At 39.7% G+C, this 13,615-nt stretch overlaps 1 protein-coding gene across 1 annotated transcript in view; it reads right to left on the bottom strand.

Moving 5' to 3' along the window:
* myo6a (myosin VIa) overlaps positions 1-13,615 on the bottom strand; it is a 45,155-nt gene that overhangs the window by 14,535 nt on the left and 17,005 nt on the right. Inside the window, 14 exon segments of the mRNA NM_001004111.2 lie at positions 1,392-1,482; positions 1,586-1,715; positions 2,741-2,818; positions 2,908-3,038; positions 3,940-4,033; positions 4,151-4,189; positions 4,324-4,494; positions 5,320-5,415; positions 5,746-5,873; positions 5,965-6,037; positions 7,836-7,927; positions 9,116-9,273; positions 9,470-9,614; positions 11,497-11,677. Of these exon segments, the coding sequence (NP_001004111.2) occupies positions 1,392-1,482; positions 1,586-1,715; positions 2,741-2,818; positions 2,908-3,038; positions 3,940-4,033; positions 4,151-4,189; positions 4,324-4,494; positions 5,320-5,415; positions 5,746-5,873; positions 5,965-6,037; positions 7,836-7,927; positions 9,116-9,273; positions 9,470-9,614; positions 11,497-11,677 (1,607 nt within the window).

The raw sequence follows: 13,615 nt of genomic DNA, 5'->3' as shown, positions 1-13,615 counted from the left end.
ACATTGCATGAAAAATACACGCTTAGAGCAGTTCCTCGAATCAAATATCTCGTTTGTCGCGAGGGACATGAATGAATTCCCTGAATGAAAGAGTCAAACTGCAGTTAAAGTCCACCATTTAATCATTTGGCAAATAATTCCACTACAGATGTCCATGTAAACACAGTCACTTTCTCCCCTGTGTGTGTGTGTGTGTATGTGTGTGTGTGTGTGTGTATTTTGACTCTGAAACTCAGGGCGCCCAAATAGACACTCCCACACCATGCCTCTGTTCTTCCTCTGACACTCCCCCCTAAACAGAGCTGGACACGCCCACTTTTCTAACTTTTTTTCAAAGTAGAGGTGTGAAAACACCCTGCTGAAACGAGGGGGTTTCATGGCCCTTTAAGGTTATTGCACACTGAATTTTCGCATGTAAAAAAAAAATTCAACCTCACATTGTGTCAATCGTATTGACACACTGGCCACGAAACATTCGTCAGTCATATAAAAAAATGAAAAATAAAAAAAATCGAATCCAAATCTTATACCGGCCCATTCCAGCTACTATATAGTATTAGAAAAAACAGTAGGTGACAAGTACCAGGATGACCGACTACTCCCGGCTGTTTTTTTAAGTGTGCATCCAATCGACACTTTACTGTCCTATAAGGTCATGAGAGAGAACTCATGAATGAAAGTGAAGAGACGCAGATGCCTCATGTGATATTGACAAATGTATGTATGTAGAGACGCAGCATATGGCACTATAAATTACTATAGGGCTTTTTCATGTAGGTATGACTGTAAACACACATACAGTTGAAGTCAGAATTATTTGCCCCCTTTTGATTGTTTTTCCTTTTTTAAATATTTCCCAAATGATGTTTAACAGAGCAAGGACATTTTAACAGTATGTCTGATAATATTTTTTCTTCTGGAGAAAGTCTTATTTGTTTTATTTCGGCAAGAATAAAAGCAGTTTAAAATTTTTTAAGAGCCATTTTGGGACAAATTTTTTAGCTTCTTTAAGCTAATTTTGTTTTCAATAGTCTACAGAACAAACCATTGTTATACAATAACTTGCCTAATTACCCTAACCTGCCTAGTTACCCTAATTACCCTAGTGAAGCCTTTAAATGTCACTTTAAGCTGTATAGAAGTGTCTTGAAGAATATCTAGTCTAATATTATTTACTGTCATCATGACAAAGAGAAAATAAATCAGTTACTAGAAATAGGTTTTTAAAACTATTATGCTTAGAAATCGTCCCTCCATTAAACAGAAATGGGGGAGAAAAATAAACAGGGGCGCTAATAATTCTGACTTCAACTGTATATTTAAAGTAGTAAGTGACGGCTGCTCTCCTCCGTTGGTAAGTGACAGTGAGGAGAACAGGAAGTGCAGCTCACCGTGGTTTGTGTTTCCTCCTGCAGAGCCACATGCGAACAGTCTTCTGCATTTGGACACAGGCTTGCGCTCGGTACAGCATCTTGTTTTTCACTGGGAGAGCGAGAACAGAGAGTAATACATTAGAGACTTTTTTTTGCAGAAGTTCATCAACTTCAGGTCATAATCAAAGTGCAGGCGCCGGTTAGTTACGTACATTTGATGACGGACAGCGCGCACCACTGAACCTTCTTCCAGCGGCTGCAGATCAGCCATTTATTCACACGCTTCACCAGCTCAGCCAGATGATCCGGGTCTGACTTCATGATCTGATCAAACTCTGCAAACTGACACAACAGGAAAACAGCCACGGTGAAGTCAACACATCAGATGTCAGCTAGTCCATGCTGTTATGAGCTCTAGGCTGGATTACTGTAATGCTCTGTTCACTGGCGGCCCAGCATCTTCTATTGATAAACTTCAGCAGCTCTAGAAGATATGATCATATCACCCCAATGTTCTCTTCCTTACACTGGCTGCCTGTTCAGTTTCGTATTGAATTTAAAATATTGCATCTTACCTATAAAGCTGTAAATAATCTAGCTCCTGTTTATCTACACAACCTTCTGTCTGGCTACAATCCAACACGCTCTTTAAGGCATTAAAACTCAGGGCTTCTGGTAGTTCCTAGAATAGCAAAGTCTACTAAAGGAGGTCAAGCCTTCTCATTTATGGCTCCTAAACTCTGGAATAGCCTTCCTGATAATGTCCAAGGCTCAGACACACTCTCCAAGTTAAAAAATTAGATTATAGACCTATCTTTTTAGTAAAGCACAGTGCTTCACATAACAGTATTAATGTATTTCGTTTACAAGCTTTACATGTTTGTTTTTATAATTGCTATTTTCAGTTATAACACTTCATATACAACATATTTACATCTTGATTAAATCCACTATGAACAGCAGCTACGCTAATCATTCCCTTTATTCTCTATTTCCACCAGGGGATCATCCCAAGGCCTTTAGAGATTATGCAGTGCTATTGATGCGATCCAAGACCTGTGGAGAAATTATGGCAAGGTATATTTCTGACAGTGTAAACGGAATCAAACTGAGAACCATGATAACAGGAACCACGATACAAACCAACCGACAATCTGAGAGGAATGCATCCTTCGGCAATACACTGACTTCTAGCATGACCATTGCTAAACAAACTAAAACGTTTGTGTGTGAGACATAACCAACAACAAAACCAACCATCACGAGTTCCAAATTAAGAGAATCATTGAAGCATTGACTATCAATTTCACAATATCACCACTGAAAACGGCAAATTAAAAACAACCGTAAAACTCGAGTCACATTACCTTTCCAGGTCTGAAGAACACTTTTGTCAAGCCAAATTTATAATCGTTTTCATTCAGCCCGAGAGCTTTGAACAACGCCTGTGGAGGAGGAAAGACACAAACGTTAAATGACTTTACTGAATGCTATGATGTGACATCTTGCTGGTGTACTGTATTTACACACACACCTTACAGAAGAGTCTGGGGTCCAGTCGTGTCAGTTTAGCCGGCATGTACTGTTTGTACATGTTGTAGAGCTCATGGAAAGGCGCTCGTGAGGGGAAACCACCCTGCATGAGATCCAGTACAGACACCATCCCTGAACCACACACACACACACAATCAACACACTGATCTGATTGTCTGCATCTTGGCATCAAATCATTTGCAACCTTCGATTGTAAACCTGAAAAACCCATGATGTGACAATAATAATAATAATAATACTTTATTTTTAATAGATTTTTTGTTTTTGCAGCAGAGTATCTCGTACCGATACATCAGGCTTTGATACGTCAAGGTCAAGGCATGAACCCTTTTTGTTTTCATTTTGGAGAAAACAGAGGTGTGCTGTACATACAGTGAACACTAACAAAGACAACAAAATGTAAAACATCTGCCTAATCCTGGTCTAAATTCAATCATTCATTCATTCCCTTTATTAATCCGGGGTCGCCACAGCGGAATGAACCGCCAACAAATCCAGCATATGCTTTACGAAGCAGATGCCCTTCCATCTACACTATGGACGAATTACTGCATACCCAGTTCCCCTATAGCGCATGTCTTTGGACTTGTGGGGGAAACCGGAGCACCTGGAGGAAACATGCAAACTCCACACAGAATTGTCAACTGACCCAGCCGGGACTCTTCTTGCTGTGAGGCAAACATGCTTCCCACTGCGCCACCGCACCACATTGAGTCTCTTATTTTATGATTGTTTCATTATTATATTATTATTATTATTATTCTATACTATCCTAAAGTATGCAGAAGATTGTGTACAGCGGGTTCTTCAGCTAGTATAATAATTGGTCGACACACTGCATCCCTATCATAACTCTCTCGTCTATTCATCGTCATTAATAGTTCTGCTCATAATAGATCATTGTGGACACATGTGGATTTCCAGCATGCCACAAGCTGCAAAATCAAGGACGTGGAAAAATGTGTGTGATGACGCTGACAGCTCTGTGTAACGTGACGCCGTGTGTGCTGACCTGAGCACTGTAGTTGGGAGAGAATCTGAGCGCCTTCAAAATGATGACCGACCATCTTCAGATTGGGCTTCACACAGCGGACAAAACTTGAGCCCTGAAACAGCAGCAGCACAATCAACATTAGCTATATCAGTCAAAACAACACACATACTGTACACATGCGGACACACACATTCAGCTGGTACTGTAAATAACAAGCGAAATGACGTACAGTACTGTGCAGCTTCTCCAGAAGAATATTCAGCTGCGTCTATGAAGGGAAACAAACATATTACATTGTGCAAGCGTGTTAAACCTCTGGGGAGATTTTGGGGCACTTGGGACGTTTGGATATGTGCTGACATTTGTGTTCACGTCTTCTACTTATCGACTGTTGCGACAGACCTTGAACTTGTTGCCGACGCTGATGAAGCTCAGTTTGCCGGCCTTCTGCTTGGTGTCTTTGGAGTGGTTTGAGTTCTCGAAGAGCTCGCCGATGAACTTATCCTTGGACTCGCTCACCAAACACGCCAGAGACATGTGCAGAGCGTCATTATTCTTCTCCACAAACTGAGTCTGGAAGAGAGACCACAAAACCCGCTCCATCACATCACTACATAACAGCAGATTCGACTGAAAATGAGCCCAATGACACCATCTACAATGATGAAGAATGCATCGGGTATCTGCAGGTTTTGATATTTAACAAACACTTTTTAAGACCTTTATAACGCCACACAGAATGAAATGAGTACAGTTTTATAGTACCAAATTTGCTAAGTACATAAATAAAGCATGCAACAGCCAATTACCATCTTTAACCTTCTTTATTATAAAGAGAAAGAATGAAAATCCTCATAATAGTCTTCAAACTGACTATTAATACCCCACAAATAATTTCTGAAACTCCTCTTTTAGGCTTTGATCCTAATTGTGGTGTTTTGGTGACTGTCGCTTTAAATGCAAATGAGATTGTGCTCTTTTCAGAAGAGGGCGGAGCTACAGATGCCTGTGTGTCAGAATAGTGGCAGATTCAAAAACATAACTGGTGCTCTATGCTAATGATGGTCAGTAGTGGGCGGAGCTTTCCCCCCTCTGATGACACGTACAAAGGCAGAATGTCCATCACAGTGTTTCTGCAGACTGTTTCTATCTAGTCTGATTATGAACAATACAAATGGTTCATGTTCACCATTAGAGGCTGGATATATTCACACAAGTGTGTTTAAACCCTTTATAAAGTGCGTAACAGTCCCCTTTAACATAAATTGTAAATGCATTCCTTTAATCTGATTGGCTGATTGGAATGGTAAACAGATGCGAATCCAGAAACATGTCCTACTTGGTGAAATCACACTCACCTGGTGACCTTTGACCTGAAATGTGTGCGTGTGTGCGTACCGTTTCATAGCAGACTGCTCCAGCGAAGTGTCTTATGATGAAGCCCTCGTCGTCTCTGACGTTCCTGTGCACCTGCAGCTTAGACTTTCTGGGAACCTGTGAGACGCAAGTAGACATAATTCAGTATATCGTGATAATGAACACGCACAATACAGACATAGTGGACACTTCAAAATACCCCTAATACATTCATTCATTTTCCTTCAGCTTAGTCCCTATTTCAGAGGTCGCCACAGCGGAATGAACCGCCAACTATTCCACCATATGTTTTAAGCAGCGGATGCCCTTCCAGCTGTAACCCAGTACTGAACAAAATTACACTATAATATTGTAAAGTCTGAAGGTCTAATAATATTGACTATGTGAGCATTTAAATCCGAGGCCCCTGAACCACAGCAAAACGAGCTGAAATGAAGCGAGACTCACAGTCAGCCGGAAATGGTCCTTGTGTTTGCTGTGGACGGTTTCAGTAAAGTGCTGGTCGCTGGGTTGAGGTAGTCGGTTTTCTTCATCCAGAATGTCCAAGATGCCAACTACCTTCGACTCCACCAAGTCTGAACAGAAGAAGATAATAAAAGGGGCAGATATAATGCAGATATCATTTCAGCGGCTCAATGAAGTCAGAGTTTTATCTGAGATACAGACCTATACAGTCCTGATTATCAACGTAGTGCACTTCATTGACTCCCAGGCCTTCTCTCTGATACAGTTCCTGCTCCTGTTAAACGTACACAACAAAAGCCAGAGTATCAGGCCAGTGCATCACATGGAATGGCTCATTTTGATTCAGTGTAGAGCTGAAAATTGATTTAAAACACTGCGATAATATAGGGCTGAACCATTAAAAGAAATCGAATTGCAATTAACTAATTGCACTTGACTAATTAAAATTGTAAATTGAAACTTTGCGATAATCTAGGGCTGAACTATTGATCAAAACTATGATTTAAAACATTGCTATAACCTAGGGCTAAACCATTAATCAAAATTGTAAATTGAAACTTTGCGATAAACTAGGGATGAACCATTAAAGGAAATCGAATTGCAATTGTGATTTGAAACACTGCGATAATCTAGAGCTGAACAATCTATCAAAATCAAATTGCAATCGTGATTTAAAACACTGCTATAATCTAGGGATGAACCATTATCTAAAAATGTAAATTAAAACTTAATCTAGGGCTGCACTATTTATCGATATCGTGATTCGAAGCATTGCGAAAATCTAGAGCTGAACTATTAACTGAAATTGTTATTTGAAGTATTGCGCTGACCTAGGGCTAAACCATTAATCAAAATAGTGATTTAAAATATTGCGAAAATCTAGGGCTGAACCATAAATGGAAATCGAATTGCAATTGTGATTTGAAATTGCGATATTCCAGGGCTGAACCACTAAATAAAATTGTAAATTAAAACTTTGCGATAATCTAGGGCTGAACTATTGATCAAAACTATGATTTAAAACATTGCTATAATCTAGGGCTGAACCATTGATCAAAATTGTAAATTAAAACGTTGCGATAAACTAGGGCTGAACAATTAATCCATATATATATTTTAATCATTGGGATAATCTAGGGATGAATCATTAATCAAAATTTTTGATTTGAAGCATTGCGATAGGGCTGAACTATTAGTCCATCAGTCTAGGGCTGAACCATTAACTGTGATAATCTAGGGCTGAACCATTATCTAAAATGTAAATTAAAACTTTGCGGTAATCTAGGGCTGAACTATTTATCGAAACCGTGATTTGAAGCATTGCGAAAATCTAGAGCTGAACCACATTAATCAAAATCGTGATTTGAAGCATTGCGATAATCTAGGGCTGAACCATTAATAAAAATTGTAAATTGAAACGTTGCGATAAACTAGAGCTGAACAATTAATCGAAATAGTTATTTTAATCATTGGGATAATCTAAGGATGAATCATTAATCAAAATTGTGATTTGAAGCATTGCGATAGGGCTGAACTATTAGTCCATCAGTCTAGGGCTGAACCATTAAAGGAAATCGACTTGCAATTGTGATTTGAAACACTGTGATAATCTAGGGCTGAACCATCAAGTAAAACTGTGGGAGAGGGAGAGCCAGCCAATTGAGATCAACCAAAGATGCAAAACGCAGCAATTCATCGAATCTGAGGTCTCATCTTGCTGTCGTCCAGCCATATATTAGGCGTATTACTATTATTCATTTATTAAAATATATAGCAAATTAGAACAATCATCTGACATAAAAAGCAAACTATGCGAAATGTGCAGAGCGGCGGAGAGCGAGGACAGGGTTAAGAAACGCTGATTTAAAGTGCATGTTGTAATAATGAGCTGAAGTTTGACTTTGCTAATTAAATTGGCTAAAATCTGTCAAAAAATGCAATTAGACATTTTCAACAAATCATTCAGACCGATCTGTCCATTTTTTTATGCTTTTATAAAACCTGTGATTTTTTTTAGGTGTTTGTTTAAATCAAATCATCTGCAGAGATTTGAGCACTGATGAACGTCTCACCTCCTTGAGAATGCGCTCATTGAAGAACTGCTGGAGTTTCTCATTACAGTAGTTGATGCAGAACTGCTCGAAACTGTTGTGCTCAAAGTACTCTGAGGGGAGAAAGCAAAAGACAAATAAGGTTTAATGAGGTTCAGTTGGTTAGCTTTTAAGCTAACTAGCAGCAGCCACCAGCAGGCTGAAGGAATCAGAAAAACTGGCATTAAAGAGGTGCTTGACTACAAGTTAATTTTGTACATACAAGTACCTGTGAAATGAAAATGTCTTGAGGATATCTATAAGCTAGTGTGCTCTAAAACAGTGACAGTTTGTCGCTTCCTCCTAAACGAATACATTTTTTCACGTCATACTTCAGTTTCTCATTAAATCTACTGACAAATCAAATGCTCTCTATTGTCTGACATGCCCCGCCCCTTATTCTCATTTGCTGTTCATTTGATGTGCTTGATCTCAACCACTCTTACTGGCAGAGCTTGTTTGCTGTTTGTTTGTTTGCTTGTGTTTAAACTGTATTTGGATTAACGGTTACAAATGTCAACTATATTTTAGATTGATTTGTGCTCTTTTTAACATTTTTTCTTCATCATTTTCTCCCTAACATATAACTTTTTAGGCTGTTATCGTTATCGTATATTGTCAGATTAGCTTCAGATTTGGCTTCAGTACTGACTAATCTAATGTACAGTTGAAGTCACAATTATTCGCCCTCCTGTGATTGTCAAATATTTCCCAAATGATGTTGAACAGATTCAGGAATTTTTCACAAATAATGTTTGTTCTTCTGGAGAAAGTCTTATTTGTTTTATTTGGGCTAGAATAAAAGCAGTTTTTAATTGTTTTAAATCTATTTTAAGGTCAATATTATTAACCCTTCAGCAATATTAGTGTTGGATTGTCTCCAGAACAAACCACTGTTATACAATGACTTGCCTAATTACCCTAACTTTACCCTAATTACCCAAGTGAAGCCTTTACATGTCACTTTAAGCTGAACACTAGTGTCTTGAAGAATATCTAGTCTAATATTATGTGCTGTCATCATGGAAAAGAGAAACTAAATCAGTTAGTAGAGATGAGTTATTAACAATATTATGATTAGAAACGTTTATCTTTCCATTAAACAGAAATTGGAGAAAAATATACAGGGGGTCTAATAATTCTGACTTCAGCTGTACATATTTTGTCGTGTTGTGCTTTTTAAATATATATCATACTCTGCACCCTGATAACCCAATCAAAGTTTTGAAAAAAAGGTTTTTGAAAAATTAAAGGTCTCGTACCGAAGCCTGCGATGTCCAGAACACCAATAAAGTGCGCAGACGAGTCGAAGGGGAAGCACTGGTTGATCCTGGTGACCACATGATCAAAGAGCCGGCTGTAGATGGCTTTAGCCAGGGCGTCCCGGGCACTGCTGGCCTGCTCCACCTTCAGAGGAACCCTGCGCACATACACACACACAACAACTCTGATTCGGACTCATAGAAAGTGTGCCTCACACAGGTGAGTGGGCTTGACAAACCACCTGTAGAAAAAAAACACTCTGTGTCCCGATGCTTAAGATGCCATGAGGATGAGGAAATATTTGGGATCATTTTCATCTTTGAGTGAAGGAACCCTTAAGGAGCGTCTCTTACTTGATGACTGTGCCTTTAGTGCCGCCGGCAGTGGTGAGCATGACTCTGGAGGTCAGACTGACCCGCAGATCCTCCTCATCCAGACCCAGCAGCTCCGCACAGAACTGCAGCGACTGACCGCACGTCTTCTTTAACACACAGCCCCCTGAAACACACACCAGCACACGTGAGAGAGAGACGCTGCAGACCTGGGGTTTTATTTATAAACGTGGCGTACGCACATAACAGGGGTGAAAATGTGTGTATGCCACTTCCCAAGCAAAAGTTAAGATCTCTAAAGGAAAAACTTAACGGAATCTATGAAGTTAAATATGTAATGGATGTCTAGAGTGTGTCCACCACCGTTTCCTGAATGCACGTATATCATGTGACCATTGGCGCACTCTGGGCATGCGCATTCTAGTATAAACAGGAAGCATGTGTCTCGCTCGGCATTTGGTTATTGTTAGTCAACAAACACCGGTTGAACAATGAACGCGATGGCGAAGAAAGCAAGAGAGGTGTTTATGTGGACAGACGACGAGGTCAAGTTGTTACTAAACGCAACAAATGAATAACTGCATAATGCCGCCTGAAACAGACAATAGTGCAAACAGCGCTCCCATTTCTGTGTCCATGTTGTTGTTTACAGTGAAGGCTGGTCTGCTGTCTTCCAGTAGCGTTAAATCCATGTGTTATAGTCATGTGATAGGGGCTTGACCAATAAGAGAAGGATACGCAATGACACAAAAGCCCCAATCAGGTAGCGAATCTCAGCAGCCCCGCCTCCGTTTTCAGAAGTCGCTGTTTTCCCTCATCCACACTGAGACGGAGCAGCAGCGCTTCAGAATGAACACGGCCTCTCCAGCGTTTCCAAAACGCTCTGTTTTCGGTGCTCGAAAACTCCGTCGTAGTGTGGACGGATGGTGTAACGGTAGCAAAACTTATGTAAACGGGGCCTGCCTGCCTGCCTGCCCACCTGCCCACCCGTCCATCTATCCATCTGTCCATCTATCTATCTATTTATCTATCTATCTATCTATCTATCTATCTATCTATCTATCTATCTATCTATCTATCTGTCTGTCTGTCTGTCTGTCTGTCTGTCTGTCTGTCTGTCTGTCTGTCTGTCTGTCCGTTCGTCCATTCTTTTGTCTGTCTGTCTGTCCTATCTATCCATCCCTCCATGGAAATCATTTGGAAAATATTTGAAGAAAATTTTACATAATAATAATAATTTTGCTAATAATTTTGTCTCCAAGTATGTATTTACACAGATTGCACAGTAAACTACAATGGAACACCTTAAAAATAAACTAGTAAAATCAAATACAAATGACTGCTGCCATAAAGGTTCTGTTCAGACACACAATCATTTATTTCAGGTTTTGCTGTCATTATAGTGATATTTGCAATGTATACATATATTGAAACCAATATTATTTTAGTGTTACCTATACATTATTATACTATACATCAATATGGTTAACACATAGTAGAACATTTGCTTATCGTTTACTCGCACTCTTATGGAGAATGCTTGAAAAAAGCAGCCATTGGCATCAGAAAGAGCTTTATTGCGGTGTGTTCACACATGACATCCATAATAAAACAAAATAATATGAATGTCAACGACTGCTTTTCATCCCAGCATTTAAGGTTTTACTTTTTATTGATTTATATGTTTACTCATTTACTTTCTTGCATGCGCGTTTGCCAATTTATTGAGTTTTTAAATATCGAAATATGCTTTAGTTATTTATTTATTAGGCGTTAAATGCTTTAAAACTCTTTTTTGTTATGTTTTTTTGGTATTTTACTTGTTTATTAATTGTAATTTGTATTATAAATAGTTTTAATTGTAAAACACGTCTGATTTACCTGTGCAGTTACTGAACTATTTCTCAAGTTTCTTTTATTCTAGTTTACTTAAAGCACTTTGAATTAGCATTGATTATAAAATGTGCTGATATGAATGAACTCAGCTTGTCTCATACTTCAATAGTTAACAGTGAATGTTTAAGAACTGCTGCCAGCTCTCGGTTTACCTGAGGTGCTTCCCGCCTCCTCGAAATCAATGTTTCCGAGGTGTAAAACCCCCGCCACCACCCGGAACAGATTGAGCTTCTCTGTGTCATCCAGACCGATCTTCTTCATGGCCACTGACATGCGGTTGAAGTCTGCGTGATCGTCCAGCAGAGGGTCTTTCAGAGGACCAGCCTTCAGAAGCTGAGAACAACACAAGCAGCGGGGCTTACGTCAAACATTGAATTAAAAAAGTCCTATGGTGTGACAGGATAAGCAACTCATAATAATATACAAGTAGCCTGCGAGCGATTTATCTTCAATGTCGGACACTAATCTTCATATAGCGCTGATTATCTTATATGAAATGATGAGTAATAGTTTTTCCTCCATGACTTGTCTGTTTTCAAGTTGTAGAAACTGAATTTGTCAATCAATTTCTCATTTAAAGTGCCAATATTCTGACACGTACATAACTGTATAACAGCATCAATAATATTTAATTATATTTAATTATGTGTTAATAACAAAACAAATCTATTTTGGAGCACGAAAATCATCATTGATGCTGTTGTGAAATTTATTATAATGGCCTCATGGCAATCATGTTTATGACAGATTTATGACAAGTTATGTTGTCTTGGTAATGTCAAGTTTCCATGACAAAGACAATGTTTTCTTTTTATTTAAAATGACATAACTGAGTGAATGACACCTGTCATAGGCATGCATGAAATCTCCTTCATAGTCATGGCATGATTGTAAATGCGTCACGACAGTCCTACAGTGTTACCGCTGAGTGTTCAGAGCTCATCATGAACTGCAGTGTGGGTGTGAGTAAATTCTAGCAGAGGGTGTGATGATAATAATAATAATAATAATAGTAATAATGCTGGGAATTACTTTTGTTAGCTTTGAAGATCGAAGAGGAACTCTATTATTAGGATCACAACATCCACAAAATCTTCAGCCCTTCATGACAATCACGAGACTGTGTGAGGATATTTTTAAATGGCACAGATGCTGCACGGTCAGACACCTGATGAAACTGTCTATTTTAAAGTCGGCATTAAATGGAAGTTAATAGTTCCCCCTATTGTGACGTACATCTAATTAAAACGGTCCTGAAATTAGAAGGTAAATGTAGGGCGGTGCATGATTTCATCCTTTGGGAACCAATTGGACTGTTGGAAGATGGGCGTTGCTAACAAAATGGATGAAGATTGATGAATAGATGAAAGAAAGAGATGCACAGATGGTCCTGCCCTAAATTACTGATATTCCAGCCCTAAAGTACTGATAGCCATGCCTTAAATGACTGAGAGGTCCACTCTAGATAACTTATAGCCACGCCCCATATGACTGATAGCCCCGCCCTAAATGACTAATATGTCCAATCTAGATAACTTATAGCCACGCCTTAAATGACTGATAGTCCTGCCCCAAATCTTTTCAAAGTGACACCCTAAATGACTGATAGTCCCGACCTAAATGACTGATAGCCCCGCCCTAAATGACTGATAGCCCCGCCCTAAATGACTGATAGCCCTGCCCTAAATGACTGATAGCCCCGCCTTAAATGACTGATAGCCCCTCCCTAAATGACTGATAGCCCTGCCCTAGATGACTGATAGCCCCACCCTAAATGACTGATAGCCCCGCCCTAAATGACTGATAACCCCACCCTAAATGACTGAAAGCCCCGCCCTAAATGACTGATAGCTCCGCCCTAAATTACTGATAGCCCCGCCCTAAATGACTGATAGCCCCACCCTAAATGACTGATAGCCCCACCCTAAATGACTGATGGCCCTGTCCTACATAATTGATAGCCCCGTCCTACATGACTGATAGCCCCGCCCTAAATGACTGATGGCCCCGCCCTAAATGACTGATGGCCCCGCCCTAAATTACTGATAGCCCCGCCCTAAATTACTGATAGCCCCGCCCTAAATGACTGATAGCCTCACTCCAAATTTATCATAGTGATGCCTTAAACGACTGATTGCCCCGCCCTAAATGACTTAGTCACACCCCAAATGACTGATAGTCCTGCCCTGAATGACTGATAGCCCCGCCCTGAATGACTGAAAGTCCTGCCCTGAATGACTTATAGCCCCGCCCTGAATGAAATACAGTCAC

The sequence above is a fragment of the Danio rerio genome, chromosome 20 (genome assembly GCF_049306965.1).
Source record: "Danio rerio strain Tuebingen ecotype United States chromosome 20, GRCz12tu, whole genome shotgun sequence".
In the NCBI taxonomy this organism is placed as follows: Eukaryota; Metazoa; Chordata; class Actinopteri; order Cypriniformes; family Danionidae; genus Danio; species Danio rerio.
Note: the sequence above shows the minus strand (reverse complement) of the source record. Positions and strands in the feature narration are given on the sequence as shown.